The sequence below is a fragment of the Stegostoma tigrinum genome, chromosome 9, assembly GCF_030684315.1.
Source record: "Stegostoma tigrinum isolate sSteTig4 chromosome 9, sSteTig4.hap1, whole genome shotgun sequence".
Lineage (NCBI taxonomy): Eukaryota > Metazoa > Chordata > Chondrichthyes > Orectolobiformes > Stegostomatidae > Stegostoma > Stegostoma tigrinum.
The window spans coordinates 36,286,077-36,309,676 of NC_081362.1; the positions used below are offsets into that span (position 1 = coordinate 36,286,077).

The window sequence follows — 23,600 nt, forward strand, 5'->3', positions numbered from 1 at the left end:
ACTAGATAATGAAGTCAGTGTGATTAAGGGGAAGAGTAGGCAGAGAACAGATGATGAACACAAAGGGACAGGTGGTCTGAGGTGCATTTGTTTTAATGCGAGAAGTGTAATAGGTAAGGCAGATGAAGTTAGGGCTTGGATTAGTATCTGGGAGTATGATGTTATTGCTACTACTGAGACTTGGTTGAGGGAAGGGCAAGATTGGCAACTAAGTAGTCTAGGATACAAATGCTTCAGGTGGGATAGAGAAGATAGTAAAAGAGGTGGAGGAGTTGCACTACTGGTTAAAGAGGATATCACAGATGTGCTGAAGGAGGGCACTATGGAGGATTCGAGCAGTGAGGCAATGTGAGCAGAACTCAGAAATAGGAAAGTAACAATGTTGGAGCTGTACTACAGGCCTCCCAACAATGAGCGTGAGATAGAGGCACAAATGTGCAGACAGATTATGGAAAGATGTAGGAGCAATAGGGTGGTGGTGATGGTAGATTTTAATTTTCCCAACATTGACTGGGATTCACTGTGTTAGGGGTTTAGATGGAGCAGAATTTGTAAGGAGCATCCAGGAGGGTTTTCTCTAGCAGTATGTAAATAGTCCAACTCAAGAAGAGGCCATATTGGATCTGGTTTTGGGAAATAAGCCTGGCCAAGTGGTTGAAGTTTCAGTAAGGGGTTACTATGGGAATAGTGATCACAATTCCGTAATATAAGAATACTGATGGACAAAGACAACAGTGGTCCTGAAGGAAGAGTTCTGAACTGGGGGAAGGCCAACTATTGTAAAATTTAGCAGGAGCTGGGGAATGTGGATTGGGAGCAGCTGCGTGAGGGTAAATCCACATATGATAGGTGGGAGTCTTTCAAAGAGAGGTTGATTATTGTGTAGGACAGACATGTCCCTGTGAAAATGAGGGAGAGAAACAGCAAGATTAGGAAACCATGGATGACAGGTGAAATTGTGAGACTAGCAAAGAGGAAAAAGGAAGCATATAATAGGTCTAGATGACTGAAAACAGACGAAGCTTTGGCAGGTCACGTTGCAGTTGTATAGGACTTTGATTCAACCACATTTGGAATACTGTGTGCAGTCCTGGTCGCCACATTACCAAAAGGGTGTGGATGCTTTGGAGAGGGTGCAGAGGAGATTCACCAGGATGTCAACTGGTATGGAGGGCACTAGCTATAAAGGGAGGTTGAGTAGATTAGGATTATTTACATTAGAAAGACAGAGGTTGAGGAGGGACCTGACTGAGGACCGCCCCCCCCCCACCCCCTGTAGGGGCCTCAATTACTAGGGGTCATGATTTCAAGGTGAGAGGACAAAGGTTTGAGGGAGATATGCATGGAAAATTCTTTACGCAGAGGGTGGTGGGTGCCTGGAACGCGTTGCCAGCTGAGGTGGAAGAGGCAGGCACAATAGCGTCATTTAAGATGTATCTAGACATATACTCGAATGGGCAGGCAGCAGAGGGATACAGATCATTGGAAAATAGGCCACAGGTTTAGATAGAGGATCTAGATTGGCACAGGCTTAGAGGGCTGAAGGGCCTGTTCCTGTGCTGTAATTTTCTTTGTGTTTTGTTCTTATAGATTCATCTGTCATGACAGTAAAGACAGAAGTGGCACAGCCCTTCTGGAGACAAAGTTTATCTTCACACTGATGATCCCTCCATCGTGTCATGATATATCAAAGAAAATTAGAACATATCTAACAGCCCAAATCTGTGTCCGTGGTACCTGTGCTTCATCAACAGTAGACCTGCATTTAACCACAATCTATAACCTCATGGCCTAAAAGATTCCTCAATTTACAAATACTATTAAGTCAACGAGCAAACCTGGTACAATAAGGAGGACACTAGATATATATAAAAGTTAGGTGTTAACCTCATGAAACTGCCACACAGGATTCATTGCACCCTAGATTGTAAATGCAGCATGTTGCAACTAAAGTCAAGTGATCCCACAACCAATGATCTTAGTACTCTGCAGTTCTGATGCATTTAATCATAACAGATGGTGGACAAGTTAAAGCATTAAATGGAAGAGCAGACTTCTCAAACATCCCTAGCCTCAACGTTGGTAGGACCCAGCTCATCGCTGCGGAAGCATTTCCCATCATCTTCAGCCAGGACAGTGGAATAGCTATCTCAGCTTTCTTCTGAAGTGCACAGAACCACTGAGGCCAAACTTCAACCAATTCTACTTCTTCCATATGATACCTAAAAATGGCAGATGGCACAGGAAATGCAAAAACAATCAGCCCTGACAGCAGTTCTGAAGGCCAGAAGCTCCAGAATGAGTTACACTCATAACGCAACTGTTCCAATACAGCTGCAACAATGGCATCTGTCAACAATGTGAAAAATTGTACATGCATATCCTGTCCGTGAAAAACATGAAAAATGCAATTGTAGCTAATTACTGGCCCCATTCAGCTACTCTTGATCAAGACAAGACTAACAGACAGTGCTGTTGAAAACTTATCAATGCAATGATCTGACTGGATACTCCATTTGGTTCTACCTAGGATAATCTGCTCCAGACATCATTATAGGCCTGCCTCAACTTGGAGGAGCAAATTAAATTGACTTTAAAAGGCTGTAGTCATTCCTGCCATAAAGGAAGATGGTTATTCCTGTTGGTATGCTCATAACATCAGCCCTAGAACATTACTACAACACCGTCAACCATTTCACCATGAAGACAGAAGTTGATCAGCAGCAAACAAAATTCCACCTAGATAAGCTGAGGGGATGCATTTGAACAAATAAGGCAAGGGAAGACATGATAAACAGAAGGACCCTGGGAAGCACCAAAGATCAAAGGGACCTTGTGCACATGATCCCATATAGTAGCAGCACAGACGATACCTGTCCTTATTAGGTGAGGCATGGAGTTTAAGAGTACTGATTTCGCTGGGACTGTATACAACATCGGCTAGGCCACAGGTAAAGTTCTGCGTGCAATTCTGGAATCCCACATATTGGAGGGATGTGATTGCATGACAGATGATGCAGAGGGGGTTTACCAGGATGTAGCTCGAGTTTTAATTATGAAAGGAGGCTGGATTGTTTTCTTTGGAGCAGAAAAAATTGGTGAGATGTATAAAATTAGGATGAGCACAGATAGGGTAGACAGCAAAGAACCATTCTCGTTGGTAGTGGGATGGATAACTGGAGACATAGATTTAAGGCAAGGGGGCTGGATATTGACAGGGTCTTTTTTTTTAAAAAACACAGATGGTAGTGGAAATCTGGAACTCTGCAAGGGCAATAGAGGTAGGACCCTCATAACATTTAAATAGTTTTTGACAGGCTCTTCCATGCCAAGATATTACAGGGTTAGGAGCCAAGTGCAGAGAGATAGGATTCAAACAGTTAGATGACTACATTTGGCCCTGCGCACACCCAATGGTCCAAATAGTCTTATTCTGTGCTGTACACCCCTGTGACTAAGTGTTCACTTATAATTGCACAACATTCAACTATTATTTAGAATTCCTCAGACAAACAGTTGTGGTTCAACATGCAAGATCTAGAAAACATTCAGGCTTGGACTGCTAAGTGGCAAGCAAAATCCATGCCACATTCATATCAAAAATTGACCACTTTCAACAAGATATTTTGATCCTGACATTCAACAGCATAACCATTTCAGAAAACACAAATATAAGCATGTTTGGGGTCACTAGAGATCGGAAACCGAATTTGACCAGCTACTTAATTACTGTGGCTACAAGAGCAGGTGAGAGGCTGGAAATTCTGTGGAAAACAACTCACTCCCAGAATGCCCAAACGGTGTCCACCAAGTATAAGTCAAGAACATGATAAATGCTTCTCATTTGCTTGGTTGACTGCAGCTCCAAAAGTACTTCAAAGGCTTGATGTCACCAAGGTAGCATGCTTGATTGGCAATCCTTTCACAAATTTAAACGCTCGGTTCCCCCGACACCAGCACACAGTGGCAGCAAGGTATAGCAGTAACTCAAACTTCTGTCAACAGCACATTGCAAACCCACAGCTTCTTCGACACAAAGGGAGCAGAACAGCGGACACGGGCAGCATGATGGCTCAGCAACGTTAGCATTGCTATCTCACAGCACCAGGGAGCAAGGTTTGATTCCACCCTCAGGAAACAGTGTGGATTATACACATTCTTCCCATGTCTGTGTGGGTTTCCTCTGGGAACTCCAGTTTTCTCCCATAGTCTAAAAATGTGGGAGGTGGATTGGCCATGCTAAATTCCCCTTTATGTCAGGGTTGTGCAGGCTAGATGGATTAAATATGGGAAATGTGGGGTTACAGGGACAGGGTAGGGGTGGTCCATCTTGGTGGGATGCTCTTTGGAGAATTGGTGTTGAGTCAATGGGCTGAATGGCCTGCTTTCACACTGTTAGGATTCCATAATTCTACATGGGAACATGATAACCTGCAAGAAGCCAGCAATGTTTACATCATCCTAACTTGGAACTATATTGCTGTTGTTTCATTACAACAAAATGCTGGAGCTCTTCATTCAAGCACAGCAGTCTGACTTACAATTTACAATTCCAAGTGTAAGATTAATACAATTAATATATTCCTTCACAAGTATTGTTGCTTTTACATTCTGAATTAAGGATGGGCAATAAATGACAGCCTTCCAGCGATGCCCACCTAAAGATAAATACACTGTTTTCCTCAAAGCAGGAACGAATAAGTGTAGCTTTAAAGTACAGGTTAAAAATTTTCAGAGTTTTTGATTTTTTTCGTGGGATGTGGGTGTCACTGGTTGGCCAACATTTATTGTCCATCCCTAGTTGCCCTTGAGAAGGTGGTGGTAAGCTGTAATCTACTTGTTGTGGGTTGACCCACAACGCCATTAGGGAGGGAATTCCAGGATATTGACCCAGTGACAGTGAAGGAATGGCAATATATTTCCAAGTCAGGATGGTAAGTGACTTGGTGGAGGGGGAATCCTGAAGGCAGTGGTGGTGCTCCCACATATCTGCTGCCCATGTCCTTCTGGATGGAAGTGGCTATGGGTTTGGAAGGTGTTGTCCGAGGAACTTTTGTAAAATTCTGCAATGCATCTCTCAGACAGTACACACTGCTGCTACTGGGCATCAGTGATGGGGATAGTGAATGTAGTCCCAAACAGACAAGCTGCTTTGTCCTGGATTGTGCAAGATTTTTGAATGTTACTTCTCTATGTCTACATGGTTTCGAATGGCACATGGATCCATGAAAAGACAGCATAGATTGGTGATAATTTGGCCAAACAGCCACAAAGAGAAACATTTACTTCGGAAGATATAGTTCCCTTAAAAAAGGAAATTATTCAGTTTTCAGACATCGTAGGAACTGCAGATGCTGGAGAATCTGCTATCCTGCTCCTCTGATGCTGCTTGGCCTGCTGTGTTCCTTCAGCTCTGCACCTTGTTATCTCTTGTTCAATTTTCTCCCACTTGCGGTGTAGTCACGGGACGACAGCCTCTCGACAGTCTCATTCCCTGCAATCTAGTCATCCAAAAATGCACTTCCTAAAAGAATGCTAGTAGTACAACCAATGGTAAATTCAAGAGGAAGTTGGATATAAACACATGAAAAGGGGAAAATTTGCAGAGTTATGGTGAAAAATCAGGGGACTGGGGTTAATTGGAAAGCTCTTTCGAATAGTTGGTATAGGTGTGATGAACTAAATGGCTTCCTTCTGTGCTGAATGTTTTACGATCTAAAGAACTTCCAAGTTTTTAAAACAGTTGCTTTGAATGATGTGCTTCAATCATGTTACAAAAATATCATGAGTCACTTACGGGCAAACTTGATGGTCGTTCCTGCTGTAACAAGTTCAAATCTTCATGGTTGGGCTTGCTAGGTGTCAACGGTGGCACAGTACGAGCTCCATAGCCTTCCTGAGATATATCCTGTGTAAACAAAACCCATTTTTACAAAAAGGCTCTGTTTAGTTGTGAGCATGAGTCATGGGAATCCATCAGGGGAGAAGGTTAGCAATGTAATGAGATAAGTAGCAGCAGGAAACAATTCAGCTAGAGGGTCACAAAAGCAGACAACTGATTATCTTCCATGGCTAGACACTGTTTCACTCAGCACAATAACCTCCCACTGTGTAGCCCATGAGGTTGTAAGGGATTAGCCATGATGTCTAAAACCAACACACATCTGATGTTTCCTTCAAAATCTCTCCATACCATTCATTATAATGCGGCCAAGAGCGAGACAGCTTTACAATCAGCAACCAAAATGAGCAAGTTCTGACCTTGCATCACATTTTCACCTTGCTACTTTTATGTCAGCCTTGGCAGAAATGTAACTGTCTCACAAAACCTTTTTCCTTCATACTCCTTTACAAATTGTACTTCAAGTCCTCAAAAATCTAACAATGAAAGGAGTTAACACAATTTGAAGGCGTTTACACAAACACAAATTAATCCTGACAGTTAACAGGGTGCTAATTTTCAATGCCTCTGTTATAAATGATTTCATTCTTGTCAGCAATTTTTTTTGTTTCATGACAGAAATTTATTTTTCCATTCAAGGATCAACAAACTACTTCCTAACTTGTAATTGGTCAGAATTTGCTGAAATGGATCCTCTAAAATAGGATTTATTTCTCTTCACCGTTCAACTCAAAAGTGCTTGCCTTGAAAATTTCTGGAATTCACAGAAGATTTTCATGTATGCAGCAGCAACAACATATTTCCCGAAGTGAAAAATGAGAAACAATAGGGAAGAAAATAGTACATGGTGTTAAAGTGGGGAGGAGAATTGAGAGATATGAGACAAAGAAACAGAAGAATTATTAAATTTAAGACAGGTCTGAAACAGTATTTATTAACAGGGGAGGTTGCGTCTGACCAGGTTGATTGGATGTTTTGAAGAGGGGACCAGGAACGTAGACGAGGCAAATGCATTCGACATAGTCTATTTAGATGTCAGAAAAACTTCTGATAAGGTCCCACATGGGAGACTGATAGTGAAGGTAAGAAAGCATGGGATCCAAGGAAATTGAGCCAATTAGAACAAAATTTTTCTGGGTGACCTGAAGCAGAGGGTGACAGTCAAGGGGTCTTTTTGTAACTGGAAGTTTATGTGCCCAGTGTCCACTGAGGCACTGGGATTAGTTTTGGGGTGCTTGTCTTATGTGGTTCATATAAACAAATTAGATTTGAAAGGAGATAATAGGAACTACAGATGCTGGAGAATCTGAGATAATAAGGTGTGGAGCTGGATGAACACAGCAGGCCAAGCAGCATCTCAGGAGTTAAAAGCTGACGTTTCGGGCCTGGACCCTTCATCAGAAATGGTGGAGGGGAAGAGAGTTCTGAAATAAATAGGGAGAGGGGGGAGGCGGATCGAAGATGGAGAGAGAAGAAAGGTGGAGAGGAGATGGACAAGTTAAAGAGGCAGGGATGGAGCCAGTAAAGGTGAGTGTAGGTGGGGAGGTAGGGAGGAGATAGGTCAGTCCAGGGAGGACGGACAGGATGACATTAGTAGTAGGAAATGGGGGTGTGGCTTGAAGTGAGAGGAAGGGATGGGTGAGAGGAAGAACAGGTCAGGGAGACTGAGACGAGCTGGGTTGGTTTTGGGATGCGGTGGGCAGAGGGCAGATTTTGAAGCTTATGAAATCCACATTGATACTGCAGGGTTCCCAAATTGAATATGAGTTGCTGTTCCTGCAACCTTCGGGTGGCATTGTGGCACTGCAGAAGGCCCAGGACGGACATGTCGTCTGAGGGATGTGAGGGGGAGTTGAAATGGTTCACGACTGGGAGGTGCAGCTGTTTATTGTGAACCGAGCGTAGGTGCTCTGCAAAGCGGTCCTCAAGACTCCGCTTGGTTTCCCCGATGTAGAGGGGGCCACAGCGGATGCAGTATACCACATTAGCAGATGTGCAGGTGAACATCTGCTTGATGTGAGAAGTCTTCTTGAGGCTTGGGATGGGGGTGAGGGAGTTGGTGTGGGGGCAGGTGTAGCACTTCCTGCAGTTGCAGGGAAAAGTGTCGGGTGTGGTGGGGCTGGCAATGTCCCTCCCGCAGTGATTGAGAGCATTCTCCACCACATCTCCCGCGTCTCCCGCGTCTCCCGCATCTCCCACAACTCATCTCTCACACCCCGTCCCCGCAATAACAACCAAAAGAGAATCTCTCTCGTCCTCACAAACCACCCCACCAACCTCCAGATCCAACGCATCATCCTCCGACACTTCCGCCATCTGCAATCCGACCCCATCACCAAAGATATTTTTCCCTCCGCGCCCTTGTCTGCTTTCCAGAAGGACCACTCTCTCCATGACTCCCTTGTCTGCTCCACACTACCCTCCAGCCCCACCACACCCAGCACTTTTCCCTGCAACTGCAGGAAGTTCCCACACCTTCTCCTTCACCCCCATCCCAGGCCCCAAGAGGACTTTCCACATCAAGTAGAGGTTCACTTGCACATCTGCTAATGTGGTATACTGCATCTGCTGTACCCGCTGTGGCCTCCTCTACATCGGGGAAACCAAGCAGAGGCTTGGGGACCACTTTGCAGAACACCTACGCTCCGTTCACAATAAACAGCTGCACCTCCCAGTCACGAGCCATTTCAACTACCCCTCCCATTCCTCAGATGACATGTCCATCCTGGGCCTTGTGCAGTGCCACAACGATGCCACCCGAAGGTTGCAGGAACAGCAACTCATATTCCGCCTGGGAACCCTGCAGCCTAATGGTATCAATGTGGACTTCACCAGTTTCAAAATCTCCCCTTCCCCCACTGCATCCCTAAACCAGCCCAGTTCGTCCACTCCCCCCACTGCACCACACAACCAGCCCACCTCTTCTTCCCCACCCACTGCATCCCAATACCAGTCCAACCTGTCTCTGCCTCCCTAACCGGTTCTTCCTCTCACCCATCCCTTCCTCCCACCCCAAGCCGCACCCCCAGCTACCTACTAACCTCATCTCACCTCCTTGACCTGTCCGTCTTCCCTGGACTGACCTATCCCCTCCCTACCTCCCCACCTATACTCTCTCCACCTATCTTCTTTACTCTCCATCTTCGGTCCGCCTCCCCCTCTCTCCCTATTTATTCCAGTTCCCTCTCCCCATCCCCCTCTCTGATGAAGGGTCCAGGCCCGAAACGTCGGCTTTTGTGCTCCTGGGATGCTGCTTGGCCTGCTGTGTTCATCCAGCCTCACATTTTGTTGTCTCAGAAGAAAAGAGGTGTTTATTTGTCACAGTTTTAATCATCATCTATAAAAAGTATAGCTTAAATATCATTGATGGATCAAACAAACAAACTTACACAAAGGTAGCTGTTCTTCCCTTAATTTCAAAATATTAGCATGTAAAGGCAGACACCCTTGCCACATTTGCTCCCATTTGAGACGTTTTGACAATTTTTCTTCATTTCACTTGACTGTCCGTCATCATTCTTGAAGATGGTACAAGAATCTCAGTAAACAATTTGACGATAGGAAGAGGGATTGATGGATGTGGGACAGGATTTACATGTAGTTGAAAAGGCAAGGACTGATTAGGGATAGTAAATATGGCTGTGTGTGGGGGAAATCATTTTTAAATCGACTTGAATGAGTTGTTTGAAGAAGTGACGAAGAAGATTGAGGAAGTCAGAATAGTGGACAGTGTCTATATGGACTTGAGTAAGACGTGTGACAAGGTTCCAACAGTAGCCTGCTTAGTAAGGTTAGATCACACGGAATAAAGGGAGGGCTAGCTATTTGGACGCAAATTTGGCTGAAAGATAGGAGGCGCAGGGTGATGGTGGAGAGTTGTTTTTCAGACTAGAGGCCTGTGACCAGCAGTGTGCCACAAGGATTGGTGCTGGGTCCACTGCTTTTTTGTCATTTATACAAGTGATCTGGATGTGAATACAGGAGGCATGATGACACCAAAATTGGTGGTGGAGTGGAAGAGGTTTTCTCAGAGTACAACAGGATATTGATCGGATTGGTGAATAGGCTGAAGACTTCCAGATGGAGCTTAATTTTGATGAATGTGAGGCGTTGCATTATGGTAGGGCAAATCAGGGCAAGGCTTACACAGTTAGTGGTCAGGTCCTGGGAGTGTTGCAAGACAAAGAGCCTTCAGGATGCAAGTTCATAGTTCCTTGAAAGTAGAGTCACAGGTGGATAGGATGTGGAAGAAAGTGTTTGGTCTGATTGCCTTTATTGGTCAGTGCAGTGAGTATAGGAGTCAGGAAGTTATGTTGCAGCTGTATAGGACAGTGGTGAAGCCACTTTTGGAATACTGCGCTCAATTCTGGTTTCGCTGTTATAGGAAAGATGTTGCGAAACTTGAAAGGGCTCAGAAAAGATTTACAAGAATGTTGCCAGGGTTGGAGGGTTTGAGCTATAGTAAGAGGCTGAATACGCTAGGGCTATTTTCCCTAGATGGTTGGCAGCTGAGGGATGAAGTGATAGAGGTTCATAAAATCATGAGGGGCACGAATAGAATGAACAGTCAAGATCTTTTCCTCAGGTTAGGTGAGGGCATAGGTTTAAGGTGAGAAGGGAAAGATTTAAAAGGGATCTAAGGGGCAACCTTCTCTCGCAGAAGATTGTGCATCTATGGATAAAACTGCCGGAAATGGGGGAAGCTGGTAAAATTACAACATTTAATTTAAAAGGCATCTGGATGGACATATGAATAGGCAGGGTTTAGAAGGATTATGGATCAAATGCTGGAAAATAGGACTAGATTAATTTAGGATATCTGGTTGCCATGGATAAGATGGAGCGAATGGTCTGTTTCTGTACTACACATCTCTATAACACAAAGAGATCGCAGCCAAATCCAGCCCTGCTCAATATCTTTACAGATTCCAAACTGAAAGCAAGTTGCATCAGAAAAACAAGTGATTTTTTTCCTCCTCATGCTTCAGGAATGAAGGTTATTTACTCATCCATCCAACAATTTGACTAAGATCTTTTACCTCAGACAACTATGGAAACAAAGGGATCCACCCAATTTGGGTGGTTTAGCACCACAATAAATTATTCATTCATACCCTAAATCATCCTAATGATGTAGAATTCTATGGAACCATTCAAATGAACTGGTATGAATTTGTTTGGATTTACTTTATTCCATTTATTTCCTTCTGATATTTTGAAGAATTTTACAGCTGAGCTATTTCTGAAGTTTACTACAGTTATTTCTCAGACAAGCACCACAGCCAATTATGCAAAACAAGGTCCTATGAACAGTAATAAGATGAATGAAAAATTAACTGGTTTTTAGCGAAGGATAAACATTGGCTAGGACAAGCCAAGTACGATTCTTAAAAGCGTGCCATGGGATGTGTTCAAATCACATAACAGGACAGATGTTTAACATCTCAACAAAAAACAATTTCTAACAGTGTAGCACTTGTTTACTGCTGAAATGTCAATGTAATAAAATAGAACAAAAACTGCGGATGCTGGAGATCTGAAACAAAAACAGAAATTGCTGGTGAAACTGAGTAGGCCTAGCAGCATAGCATCTGTGCAGAAAAGTTGTAAGTCCAGTGACTCTTCATTAGACCTCATGACTGAAATGTCAACATTGATTCTGTGTTCAAGTCATGGAGACTGATTTGAGCACATAATGCTTTAGTTCAAAGATCAAGTTTTTACACTTGTCAGCTAATAAAGAGGCCGCCACAGGAGTACTTCTAAATAGGTCCGGTTTGGATCATAGCTTAAATAACACCACTTAGACCTGTCATGTTAAAACCTGGTTACTTCAGCGTCCACTGGTCAAAAGTGCTTGGATAACTTTAAGACAAGAAACGATTCAGAAATTATAAAATTTGTACAGTATTATAATTTATTTCATCAAGGCATTCGATAAGGTTCCCCACAGTAGGCTATTGTACAAAATGCGGAGGAATGGGATTGTGGGAGATATAGCAGTTTGGATCGGAAATTGGCTTGCTGAAAGAAGACAGAGGGTGGTAGTTGATGGGAAATGTTCATCCTGGAGACCAGTTACTAGTGGTGTACCGCAAAGGTCAGTGTTGGGTCCACTGCTGTTTGTCATTTTTATAAATGACCTGGATGAGGGCGTAGAAGGATGGGTTAGTAAATTTGCAGATGACACTATGGTCGGTGGAGTTGTGGATAGTGACGAAGGATGCTGTAGGTTGCAGAGACATAGATAAGCTGCAGAGCTGGGCTGAGAGGTGGCAAATGGAGTTTAATGCAGACAAGTGTGAGGTGATGCACTTTGGTAGGAGTAACCAGAAGGCAAAGTACTAGGCTAATGGTAAGATTCTTAGTAGTGTAGATGAGCAGAGAGATCTCGGTGTCCATGTACACAGATCATTGAAAGTTGCCACCCAGGTTGACAGGGCTGTTAAGAAGGCATACAGTGTTTTAGCTTTTATTAATAGAGGGATCAAGTTCCGGAACCAAGTGGTTATGCTGCAGCTGTACAAAACTCTGGTGCGGCCACAATTGGAGTATTGTGTACAGTTCTGGTCACCGCATTATAAGAAGGATGTGGAAGCTTTGGAAAGGGTGCAGAGGAGATTTACTAGGATGTTGCCTGGTATGGAAGGAAGGTCTTACGAGGAAAGGCTGAGAGACTTAAGGCTGTTTTCATTAGAGAGAAGGAGGTTGAGAGGTGACTTAATTGAAACATAAAATAATCAGAGGGTTAGATAGGGTGGATAGGGAGAGCCTTTTTCCTAGGATGGTGACGGCGAGCACGAGGTGGGTATAGCTTTAAATTGAGGGGTGAAAGATATAGGACAGATGTCAGAGGTGGTTTCTTTACTCAGAGAGTAGTAAGGGAATGGTACGCTTTGCCTACAACAGTAGTAGATTCACCAACTTTAGGTACATTTAAGTTGTCATTGGATAAGCATACGGATGTTCATGGAATAGTGTAGGTTAGATGGGCTTCAGATCAGTATGACAGGTCGGCACAACATCGAGGGCCGAAGGGCCTGTAGTGCTGTAATGTTCTATGTTCTATGTACATTTACAGGTGACAACGAAGTTTGGTTCTCAGTTCTATTTTTATAAAAAATGTTTAATATAACCACATAACTCAAATCTCAAGTGTGCAAAGTTTTAAAACACCTCTGGACCAGGAAGCAGGATTTCCCCACCTGCTCCAGAGACGTGTAACAACTCTGAACAGTTGGTTTGGTATATTACTTAAAATCATCATTCATCCACAGGTGAATTTTCCTTTTTAGCATCAATTATAGTTACCCTAATTAAATTACCCTAGATAATTCAATAAAAAGGCATTATTCTCAGTGCTCTTCATTCTGGTGCTAATACTTGGTAGCGTGATAAAAAAATGCAGTCTTCTTATAACCCAACACTCACTGAAACGAGGCAATGACATATGGTTTTCAAAAAGCATGCAAAGCCCAACAGTAGTTTGTTGTATTTAATTTTGCCCAATCCTACTGTTGAGTCATACAGCATGGAAACAGACCCTGCGGTTCAACCAGTCCACGTTGACCATGTTTCCGAACTAAACTAGTCCCACCTGCCTGTGCTTGGTCCATATCCCTCCAAACCTTTCCTATTCATGAACTTATCCAAAAATGTCCTTTAAACATTGTTACAGTACCTGCATCCACCCTTTCTCTGGCAGTTCATTCCACCCATGAACCACAATGTGGAAAAAAAAAGCCCCTCATGTCCTTTTAAAAACTTTCTCCTCTCATCTTAAAAATAAGCTCTCCAGCCTTGAAATCCTCCACCCTAAAGAAAAGACTCTTGTCATTGTATGCCCCTCATGATTTTAGAAACCTCCTACACCCTAGTGAAATAAGTCCCAGCCTTTCCAGTCTATTTTTATATCTCAAACGTTCCATTCCCAGCAACTTCCAAGTAAATTTTCTGAATCTTCTCCAATTTAGTAATATTCTTCTTATAACAGGATGACAGAAACTGTTCACGCTACTCCAGAAGGAGGGAGGTGATGGCCTAGTGGTATTATCACTGGGCTGTTAATCCAGACAACGGTCTAGGGACCTTGGCCGTGAATCCATTGCTGATTGTTGGACATATCCATCTGGCACACTAATGTCCTTTAGGGAAGGAAACAGCTATTCTTACGTGGTCTGACCTAAATGTGACTCCAGGCTCTTAACTGCGTTCTGAGCAATTAGGGCTGGGCAATAAATGCTTCCTAGCCAGCAGCGCTCTCATCCCATAAATGAACAAATTAACAAGAGGCTTCACCATCATCCTGTACAACCTGAGAAATGTTTTTCCAACTCTTATACTCAAAGGACTGCCCAATGGAAGCAAGAAATTATACATTTATAATTAATTATAATAAACTGAAATCTACGAATATGAATGCAGCATGACCTAACAAAGACAAAAAAGAAAACCAGCTTATACCATAAGTATATGAGCTTGCTGAATCACAGAAAGACTTTGGAATATCCATGACACATTTTAAACCGAACAGAAATCAACCTCTTAAATCCTATCAGTACGCACATTGGTCTAGAGTGTATGCACATCAACAGGTGTCTGATTCCTACAGAAGCAAGTCTTCTCCTGTCGCTCTTTACAAACTTTGCTGAAACCCATCAGCATGGTTTTAATAGCTGTACAATATTTTTCTGAAACAAATCCTATTTGTGTGATGTACTTGATTTGTCTAGGCTTGACAGGCCTCATAATTTTTTTAAAACGTACATACTGGATAAGGAAAGCACACCGAGAAATTCAGGTTTGTGGCAAGACATGCAACAGCAGATTAAATGGTTTGAGCTTCTATAAGAGAGTTCCAACCAGAGATGAGGAATTAAAATTCAGGAAACCTATTAAAGAGGGGTTCCTCACAAAAATAATTTATTCAAATTATTGAAGTTGAACTTATTCAGACTCAAATCACACTGAGTAGCAAATAGCGTTTCAACTACCATGATTTTATGTACCACGTGAAAACATTTACAACAATTTGGTTTAAGGTCATCATTACCAAATAGGATTTAAGATGTGGCTAATAAGATTATTAATTGAACATTTTTACAAACAGAAAAAATGCAGTTTTAGGTGTGTAAAAGTTGTAATGTTACTGTCAGTCATGTCATTGCTTCTCTAGAACCTGACTTCCAGGAATATAAAGAAATCGATTATCTTCCCTCAAAGACTGTAATCAGCCTCAATAAGGTGACACGGGCATGGACGGTCCATAAAACCTCCTGATCTAAAAAAAGACTATTACCATGTATTGACCATTACAATTAGCCAAGACAATATCGTATACACCACTATAGAGTTTCACAGTACTTAAGAGTCACAGACGTGCATAGCACAGTACTTATTTTGAAGATATAAGCTAAATTTTCAGCAAAATATTTTTACAGTAACAGACGTATCACATTTTCTATAATACGGCAAACTTTTTACAACCAGCACCGATGGAGCCAGGAGCATGCTGGTTCATCAAATATTCCAGATAATCAAGAGGTCTACATATTCAATATAAAAGCACAGACTAAGTAATAGAAATGCAATGCAGGGGGGTGGGGGCTATACACATTACTGTTATACTTTATTTACAGCATAAATCACAGAATATTACAGTGGTATTTGAGGTGTATATTTTGCCAGTTTATCCAGAATGTCAGTTCATAAAGTACCGGTTAAAATAAATTGTCGTTCACTGAATGTTAAACAACCATCTTGCAGTATCTGTACTTTAACAACTGCCATCCCCTTCTTACTCTTCCATCACTATCCTACATTATAAAGATTATCTTTTAGGGAAGAGTTTTAAAGCAGAGTTCAGAATGATGAGAAGCTTAAACAGAGAAACTGTTTCCATCAACACAAAGACTCAAAGTCAGAGGCCAACAATTTAAAATGAATGGTAAAGAACCAATGGTAACATCAAGAAAAAAAGATACTTCTAAACAATCTTTTTAGACTTGTTACAACACACTCTGGGGCAGGTAGGTGTTTGGAAACCATGAGTTCTAGCTTATGGACACCAGCACCATGTAGAGTCCCCGAAGAAACCAGCAACATCGGTCAGCATGTCTGATTGAACTTGCAACCTTGGGTGTCATTAGCACCACTTACGCAATAAAATGATTAGGATTTGACAGTGTGTTGTGGAGTCAGTTGTGTTCTTCAAATAGAATCAAGTAATAGAAAAGAATAGAATCAAGTAATAGAAAGGGCACAAGAAAAAGACAAGGAACTGAAAGTAGTTGAGTAGCTATTACTTAGAAAGCTGGCTTGGACTTAACAGGTCAAATTTTTCCTTTGTACTGTTATGATTCTGTCCTAATAAGAGCCATACACTATGACCAAGTATTACACATGAGGAAATATAATCAGGGATAAATCCACTGACTGAAGTTTTGACTTTGCAACTACAAGTTAAAAGGGTGTTAAAAACAATATACCGAGTTCACAAGACAGTAAATGCACAATAGCTGATGCAACTGTGCTATTAATTAGAAACTCTCTTTCAACTCTGCCATTATTTACACACTAAAATGTCAACTAACATTTGTGCTAAAGTCTGACAAAAGATTGTTGACCTGAAAAGGTTAATTCTACTGCTCTCCACCTGGTAAGTTGCGTTTTTCTAATGTTTACATTTTTATGTAATAGTTGTGGCAGATCTGCTACAAGCCACTGTCAGCTCAGAGAATCATCACATCTGGATTCTGAAGGATTTAATAACTACAGATTTTGTACATTCTAAACAACTAAAGAAAGAACAAAGAAAATTACACCACAGGAACAGGCCCTTTGGCCCTCTAAGCCTGTGCTGATCGAGATCCTCTATCCAAACCTGTCATCTATTTTCTAAGAGTCTATATCCCTTTGCTCCCTGCCCATCCATCTACCTGTCCAGATACATCTTAAAAGACACTATTCTGTCTGCGTCTACCACCTCCATTGGCAACACGTTCCAGGCACCCACCATCTTATGCGTAAACAACTTTCCACGCATATCTCCCATAGATGTTCCTCCTCTCACTTTGAACTCATGACCCCTAGTAACTGTGTCCCCTGCTCTGGGGGAAAAAGCTTCTTGCCACCCACTTTGTCTGTACCCCTCATGATGATTTTGTAGACCTCAATCAGGTCCCCCCTCAATCTCTGTCTTTCTAATGAAAATCATCCTAATCTACTCAACCTCTCTTCATAGCTAGTGCCCTCCATACTAGGCAACATCCTGGTGAACCTCCTCTGCACCCTCTCCAAAGCATCCACATCCTTTTGATAATGTGGCAACCAGAACTGCGCGCAGTACTCTAAATGTGGCCGAACCAAAGTCTTATACAACTGTAACACGACCTGCCAATTCTTGTACTCAATACCCCGTCCGATGAAGGAAAGCATGCCGTATGCCTTCTTGACCACTTTATTTACCTGTGTTGCCACCTTTGGGGAACAATGGACCTGAACACCCAGATATCTGTGTACATCAATTTTCCCCAGGACTTTGCTCGTGAGTTAGATCTTCCAAAATGCATCACCTCGCATTTGCCCAGATTGAACTCCATCTGCCATTTATCTGCCCAACACTCCAATCTATCTATATTCTGCTGTAATCGCTGACAGTCCCCTTCACTATCTGCTACACCACCAATCTTCGTGTCATCTGCAAACTTGTTAATCAGACCACCTATACCTTCTTCCAAATCATTGACGTATATCACGAACAACAGTGGTCCCAGCACAGATCCCTGTGAACAATCCAAAGCCCTGTTACTATTACATCGGGTGTACAGAAATCTAAACAAATGCTAGTCACAAATGTTATCCTGTATAACTGTGATAAGAGTAAACTAACTCCCCTTGCAGTTTCTCAGCCTGTCTGCAGCCTTCTGATATGGTTGAAGATGCCATTCTGCTCCAACACCTTTCCATAGCAATCAACTGAGATTGCATCTCACCTGGTTCTACTATACAAATCTAAAGTTAGTCAACATATCATGAGCAATGACTTTGGTTCTCATACCCACATCGCTATCTCTACTGCACAGCCAAGAATCGATCCTTGATCTTCTCTTATTTCTCATCATGGATTGCACTCTACAGTATCAGAAAGCATGCTATTAATTTCTATATACATTCTGAAAACACCAGTTCCATATTACCTCTGTTTTGACTCCCCCACTGTTAATAAATTATCAGACTGCTTCTCCGGCATCCAAAATGGATAAACAGAAATCTTCCCAATTAAATTCTAAGAAGAATGAAACCATGACGTTTGATCCTTATGCGAAGCTCTGTTTCCAAGTTACTGATTCGCTTTCCCTGACAAATGCCCAAGGCTGAACAAGGCTGTTTGCAAACTTGGTGCAGCATTTCAACCCAAAATAAATGTCTGAATGCATGTAGAAGCCATCATGGACAACACCTATTCTTACTTCAGTAACGCTGCCTGACAACAACCTCACGTCATCTGCTGAAATCTTCATTCATACTTCTGTTACTTCCTGACTTAAACATGCCAAGCACACCTGCCTGGCCTCCAACACTCTACCCTCTATAGACATAAGAAAACTGTTTCCCATGTCTCAATTTGCACTGAGCCCTGTTCAATTATTAAATAAATCTATCACCCTGGGCTCAGTCTCTTATATCCGTTCTTAACCCCTATTTTAAAAATTCTTGTACGGTTTTCAAATTTCTCATGACCTTGACAATCGTCATTTCTGCAATCTCCACTAGTAGCACAGCTCTCTAAGGTAGATGCAGTCATCTAATTCTCAACAAACAGAGAGTCAGAATAAAATGTTACAAAAAGCCTCAGGATAAAAGGTAGGACTTTTTGGACAGAGACGAGAAGTCATTTCTTCACCAGAGTGGTGAGCCTATGGAATTCATTGCCACAGGAAACTGCTGAGTTCAAAACAGTGAAGATTTTCAAGAAAGATGTTCATATAGTTCTTGGAACTAAAGGGATAATAGGCAGAAAGCATGAAAAGGGTACTGAAGAATGGGAAAACTGGCTCAAAGGGCTAAATAGCCTACTCTTGCTATTATAGTCTATGCTTCAATAGACGATTTCAGAGTAAAGTCACTTCTAGGTAGCAGCAATCATAATATAGTTGAATTTACGTCCAGTCTGAAAGGGACAAGTGTGAATCTAAAAGTAGAATTTTAAACTCAATAGCCGAAACTGTGATATCAAGTTAAGAAATAAATCAGCACAGAAGCAATAGCAGACATGTAAAGGGATATTTCAGAATGCACAGAATAAATACACTCCTACTATGAAGCAAAATTCTAAGGATAGGACCCACTGCCCATGGTTAAATAAAGTAGATAAGGAAAGCATCAAAATTTAAGATAATGAGTAAGAATGGGATGTTAAGGGCAGATAATTTACAAAAAAGGAAGATATCATGACTAATTATTTTGATTCTGTATTCCTCATGGGGGAATCCCAGTGATGTGCATAAATGAGAGGGTGAATGCAGAGAAGAACTTGCTGAAATTATGACCACGAGGAAAGAAGTCCCAGTAAACTGCAAGTTTAAAAGCCTCGGGTCTAGTTGGATTTGATCCCAGAATCTCAACAGGTGGTAAACACAATGGTGTTAATTTTCCAAAATTTGTTAGAATCTGGAAAGGTTCGATTAGACTGCAAAACAATAAAAGGTACTCTCTCTATTCCAGATAGGAGAAAGGCACAAAACTTTAGGATATTTTGGCTTGGCCTCTGTTGCATGGAAAGAATAAGAACTAATCTTAAGCAGGGTAACCTCAAGGGACTCGTAAGAGTCAGCACCTTTTTTGAAAGAAAAATTATGTTTAATCAAAACATTTTCTGAAGGAGTAACATAAATTCTGTATGGAAAAGCATCCATTTAGGTATTGTACTTGGATCAAGTTGCAGACGTGCTCGCCAAGCCATTGAGTTCGGTTGTGAACGTTTCATCATCCTGCTAGGTAACATTGTCACTGTGCCTCAGTGAAGCGTTGGTTTTCTGTCCACCTGATATTTGCATGCCTCAGTTTGCTGGGGTGTTTGGTACCACTTCCAGTTCTGTTTCAGTGGTTTGTACACCGAGTCTAATTCAACGTGTTTGTTGATGGAGTTCCAGTTAGAATGCCGGGCCTCAAGGAATTCCTGGTGTGCCTCTGTTTGGCTTGCGTGATTATGGATGTGTTGTCCCAGTTGAATTAGTGTTCCCCTTTGTCTGTGTGTAATGAGACAAATGAGAATCAAATCGTGTCTCTTGGTGGTGAGTGCCATCAGTTTTCTTCTAGTTTGGCCTATGTTGTGTTTCTCTCAGTTCTTACATGGTACTTTGTATATTACACCGGTTTTGCTGGTTTTGGATATGGGATCTTTTACGTTTGTCAGTAGCTGCTCGTTTGTGGGCTACACCGATACCTAGGGGTCTAAGTAATCTCATGGTCATCTCTGAAGTGTCCTTGATATACAGTAGGGTGATTAGTGAGTCTAGTCATGTTGTGTCTTCCTGTTGTAGTCTATCTCAGAGATAACGGCAGACTGTGCTTTTCAGGTATCCATTCCTTTTAAAGACTCCATATAGGTGCTTCTGTTTTGCGTTGTGGAACGTTGCTACAATGTATTGAAGCTTGTTTAAAGCTCTGATGGAGCTCCGCCTGTGGGCTCTGGGGTGGTTGCTAGTGTATTTGAGTATTTGGTGTGTATGTGTGGTCTTCCTATATACTGTAGTCTGGAGTTCCCCATTGTTTACGTGCTCTACCATTATGTCCAGGAAGGGTAGTCAGTTGTTACAGTTGTTCACGTGATATACCGTATCCGATGTTCCCGTTATGGCCTCCTCTACATCAGGGAAACCAAACGCAGGCTTGGAGACCGCTTTGCAGAACACCTACGCTCAGTTCGCAACAAACTACAGCTCCAAGTTACAAACCATTTCAACACCACCACCCCCCCCCATGACCCCCACTCCTCAGACGACATGTCCACCCTGGGCCTCCTGCATTGCCACAATGATGCCACCCGAAAGATGTAGGAACAGCATCGCGTATTTCGCTTGGGAGCCCTGCAGCCCAAGGGTATCAATGTGGACTTCACAAGCTTCCAAATCTCCCCCCACCTGAACACACCCCAAAACCAGCCCAGCTAGTCCCCGCCTCCCTAACCATTACCCCACCTCAAGCCCCACAGCCATCTACTACCACTAACCTCATCCCACCTCCTTGACCTGTCCGTCCTCCCTGGACTGACCTATCCCCTCCCTAACTCTCCAACTACATTCACCTTCACTGGCTCTAACCCCGCCTCTTTGACCTGTCTGTCTCCTCTCACCCCATCTTCTCCCTTATCCATCTTCTATTCGCCTCCCCCTGTATATTTATTCCAGAATCCCATTCCCCTCCCCGATTTCTGAAGAAGAGTCCTGACCCGAAACGTCAAACTTTCCTGTTCCTCTGGTGCTGCCTGGCCTGCTGTGCTCATCCAGTTTCACACTGTGTTATCTCTGTAGTCAGTTGTTGTTCTCTTCTTCTGTTGTGAATTTTATCCTAGTACAATGCTGTTGTGTGTTGTGTCATCTACTTATCAGACCCAAAGTTTGAGTTGTGTAGTGGGGAGTGCTGTCCGTTCTAAGCTTTGCATCACTGCTTCTGCAATCAGTCCTGAAATTGGAGATCGCATTGGTGTTCCGTTAATTTATTTGTATATGTAGCCATCGAAGGTGATTGGGTTGCAAGGAACAGATCTAATAGTTTCATGGTGATGTACTTAATTGTTGGTGTCCTGGGTTGCCTGCCTACTTGATTCGTCCAGTAGTGTGGCAATTGTCCCTTTGTCTAGGTTGACGTTTTTGGATGTAAATAGTGCTGTTACTTTGAAGGTTGGCATCTCATCCTCTTCTATCCTGGTGCCCTTCATGACATTGAGGAATTCTTGGGAGGAATGGACAGAGTGGGTAGTGTTTTCAACTAAGCATTTCAACTTCTGTTGTAGTTCTGTGGCAAGTCAATATGCTGGTGTGCCTGGTAGTGAGACAATGGGTCTGACGGGGACCCCTGGTGTGTGTACCTTGGGTGATCCATAGAAGCGGGATGTGTTGGATCTCTCTGCTTCATTTTTTGGTAGTCTGTCTTGCTGACGTTTCCTGAGTGGTGTAATTTCTTCAGGGTCATTGTAATCCGGTTCCCTAACTCTGGTGTCAGGTCTATCACCATATGTTGGTAGGTGTCGATATCTGCTGGTAGTGCATTAGCTTTTCCAATGTATTGGCTTCTATTGCGGATTATTGTCCTGCGTCCTTTGTCCGCTGGTAAAATTATAACATTCCTTTCTTGAGTCTTTCCACGACTTTCCTCTCTTCTGGTTCGAATGTGTTCCATTTACCTTTTCTGCTCAGTGTTGGGACTACCGTCTCTCCGATGGTCTGTTGTATTTCTTCCACTCTTCTTCATGGGAAGAATAATAGGAAGGCAGAATATTGGGTCAATGGAAAGATTCTTGGTAGAGACGTGGACGTGCAGAGGGATCTTGGTGTCCAGGTACATAGATCCCTGAAAGTTGCCACCCAGGTTGATAGTGCTGTTAAGAAAGCATACGGTGTGTTAGGTTTTAATGGTAGAGGAATTGAGTTCTGGAGCCATGATGTCATGCTGCAACTGTACAAAATGCTAGTGCAGCCTCACTTGGAATATAGCATACAAGTCTGGTCGCTCCATTACAGGAAGGATGTGGAAGCATTGGAAAAGCGTGCAGAGGAAATTTACCAGGATGTTGCCTAGTCTGGAGCGAAGGTCTTACGAGGAAAGGCTGAGTGACTTGGGTCTGTTCTCATTGGAGAGAAGGTGGCTAAGAGGGGATTTAATAGAGACATACAAGACAATCAGAGGATTAGATAGGGTGGACAGTGAGAGTCTTTTTCCTAGAATGACGACATCGGCTTTTACGAGGGGGCATAGCTGCAAATTGAGGGGTGATAGATTTAAGACAGATGTCAGAGGCAGGTTCTTTATTCAGAGTGGTAAGGGCGTGGAAGTTTGTAGTTTTTAAAAATGACTTGGATGAGGAGGTTGAGGGGTGGGTTAGTATGTTTGCTGATGACACAAAGGTTGGAGGTGCCGTTGATAGTATCGAGGGCTATTGGAGGCTTCAGCGAGACATTGACAGAATGCAGAGCTGGGCTGAGAAATGGCAGATGGAGTTCAACCGGGATAAACGTGAAGTGATGCATTTTAGAAGGTCGAACTTAAATGCCGAATATAGGATTAAAGGCAGGATTCTCGGCAGTGTGGAGGAACAGCCGAATCTTGGTGTTCAAGTGCATAGCTCCCTCAAAAGGTGCCACCCAGGTGGATAAGGTTGTTAAGAAAGCATATGGTGTTTTGGCTTTCATTAACAGGGGGATCGAGTTTAAGAGCCGCGAGGTTATGCTGCAGCTCTACAAAACCCTGGTAAGACCACACTTGGAATATTGTGTCCAGTTCTGGTCGCCCTATTATAGGAAAACTGTTGAGGCTTTGGAGAGGGTGCAAAAGAGGTTTACCAGGATGCTGCCTGGACTAGAGGGCTTGTCTTACGAGGAGAGGGTGACTGAGCTCGGACTGTTCTCTCTGGAGAGGAGGAAGAGAGGTGACGTGATCGAGGTGTACAAGGTAATGAGAGGCATGGATAGAGTCGATA

The 23,600-nt window shown here is 42.7% G+C and overlaps 1 protein-coding gene across 5 annotated transcripts in view; it reads right to left on the bottom strand.

Moving 5' to 3' along the window:
• arid1b (AT-rich interactive domain 1B) overlaps positions 1–23,600 on the bottom strand; it is a 549,279-nt gene that overhangs the window by 319,375 nt on the left and 206,304 nt on the right. For all 5 annotated transcript variants that reach the window (XM_059648487.1, XM_059648486.1, XM_059648484.1 and 2 more), the window contains exon 4: positions 5,798–5,908. In XM_059648487.1, coding sequence (XP_059504470.1) covers positions 5,798–5,908 — 111 coding nt within the window. The remainder of the gene's footprint in view (positions 1–5,797; positions 5,909–23,600) is intronic.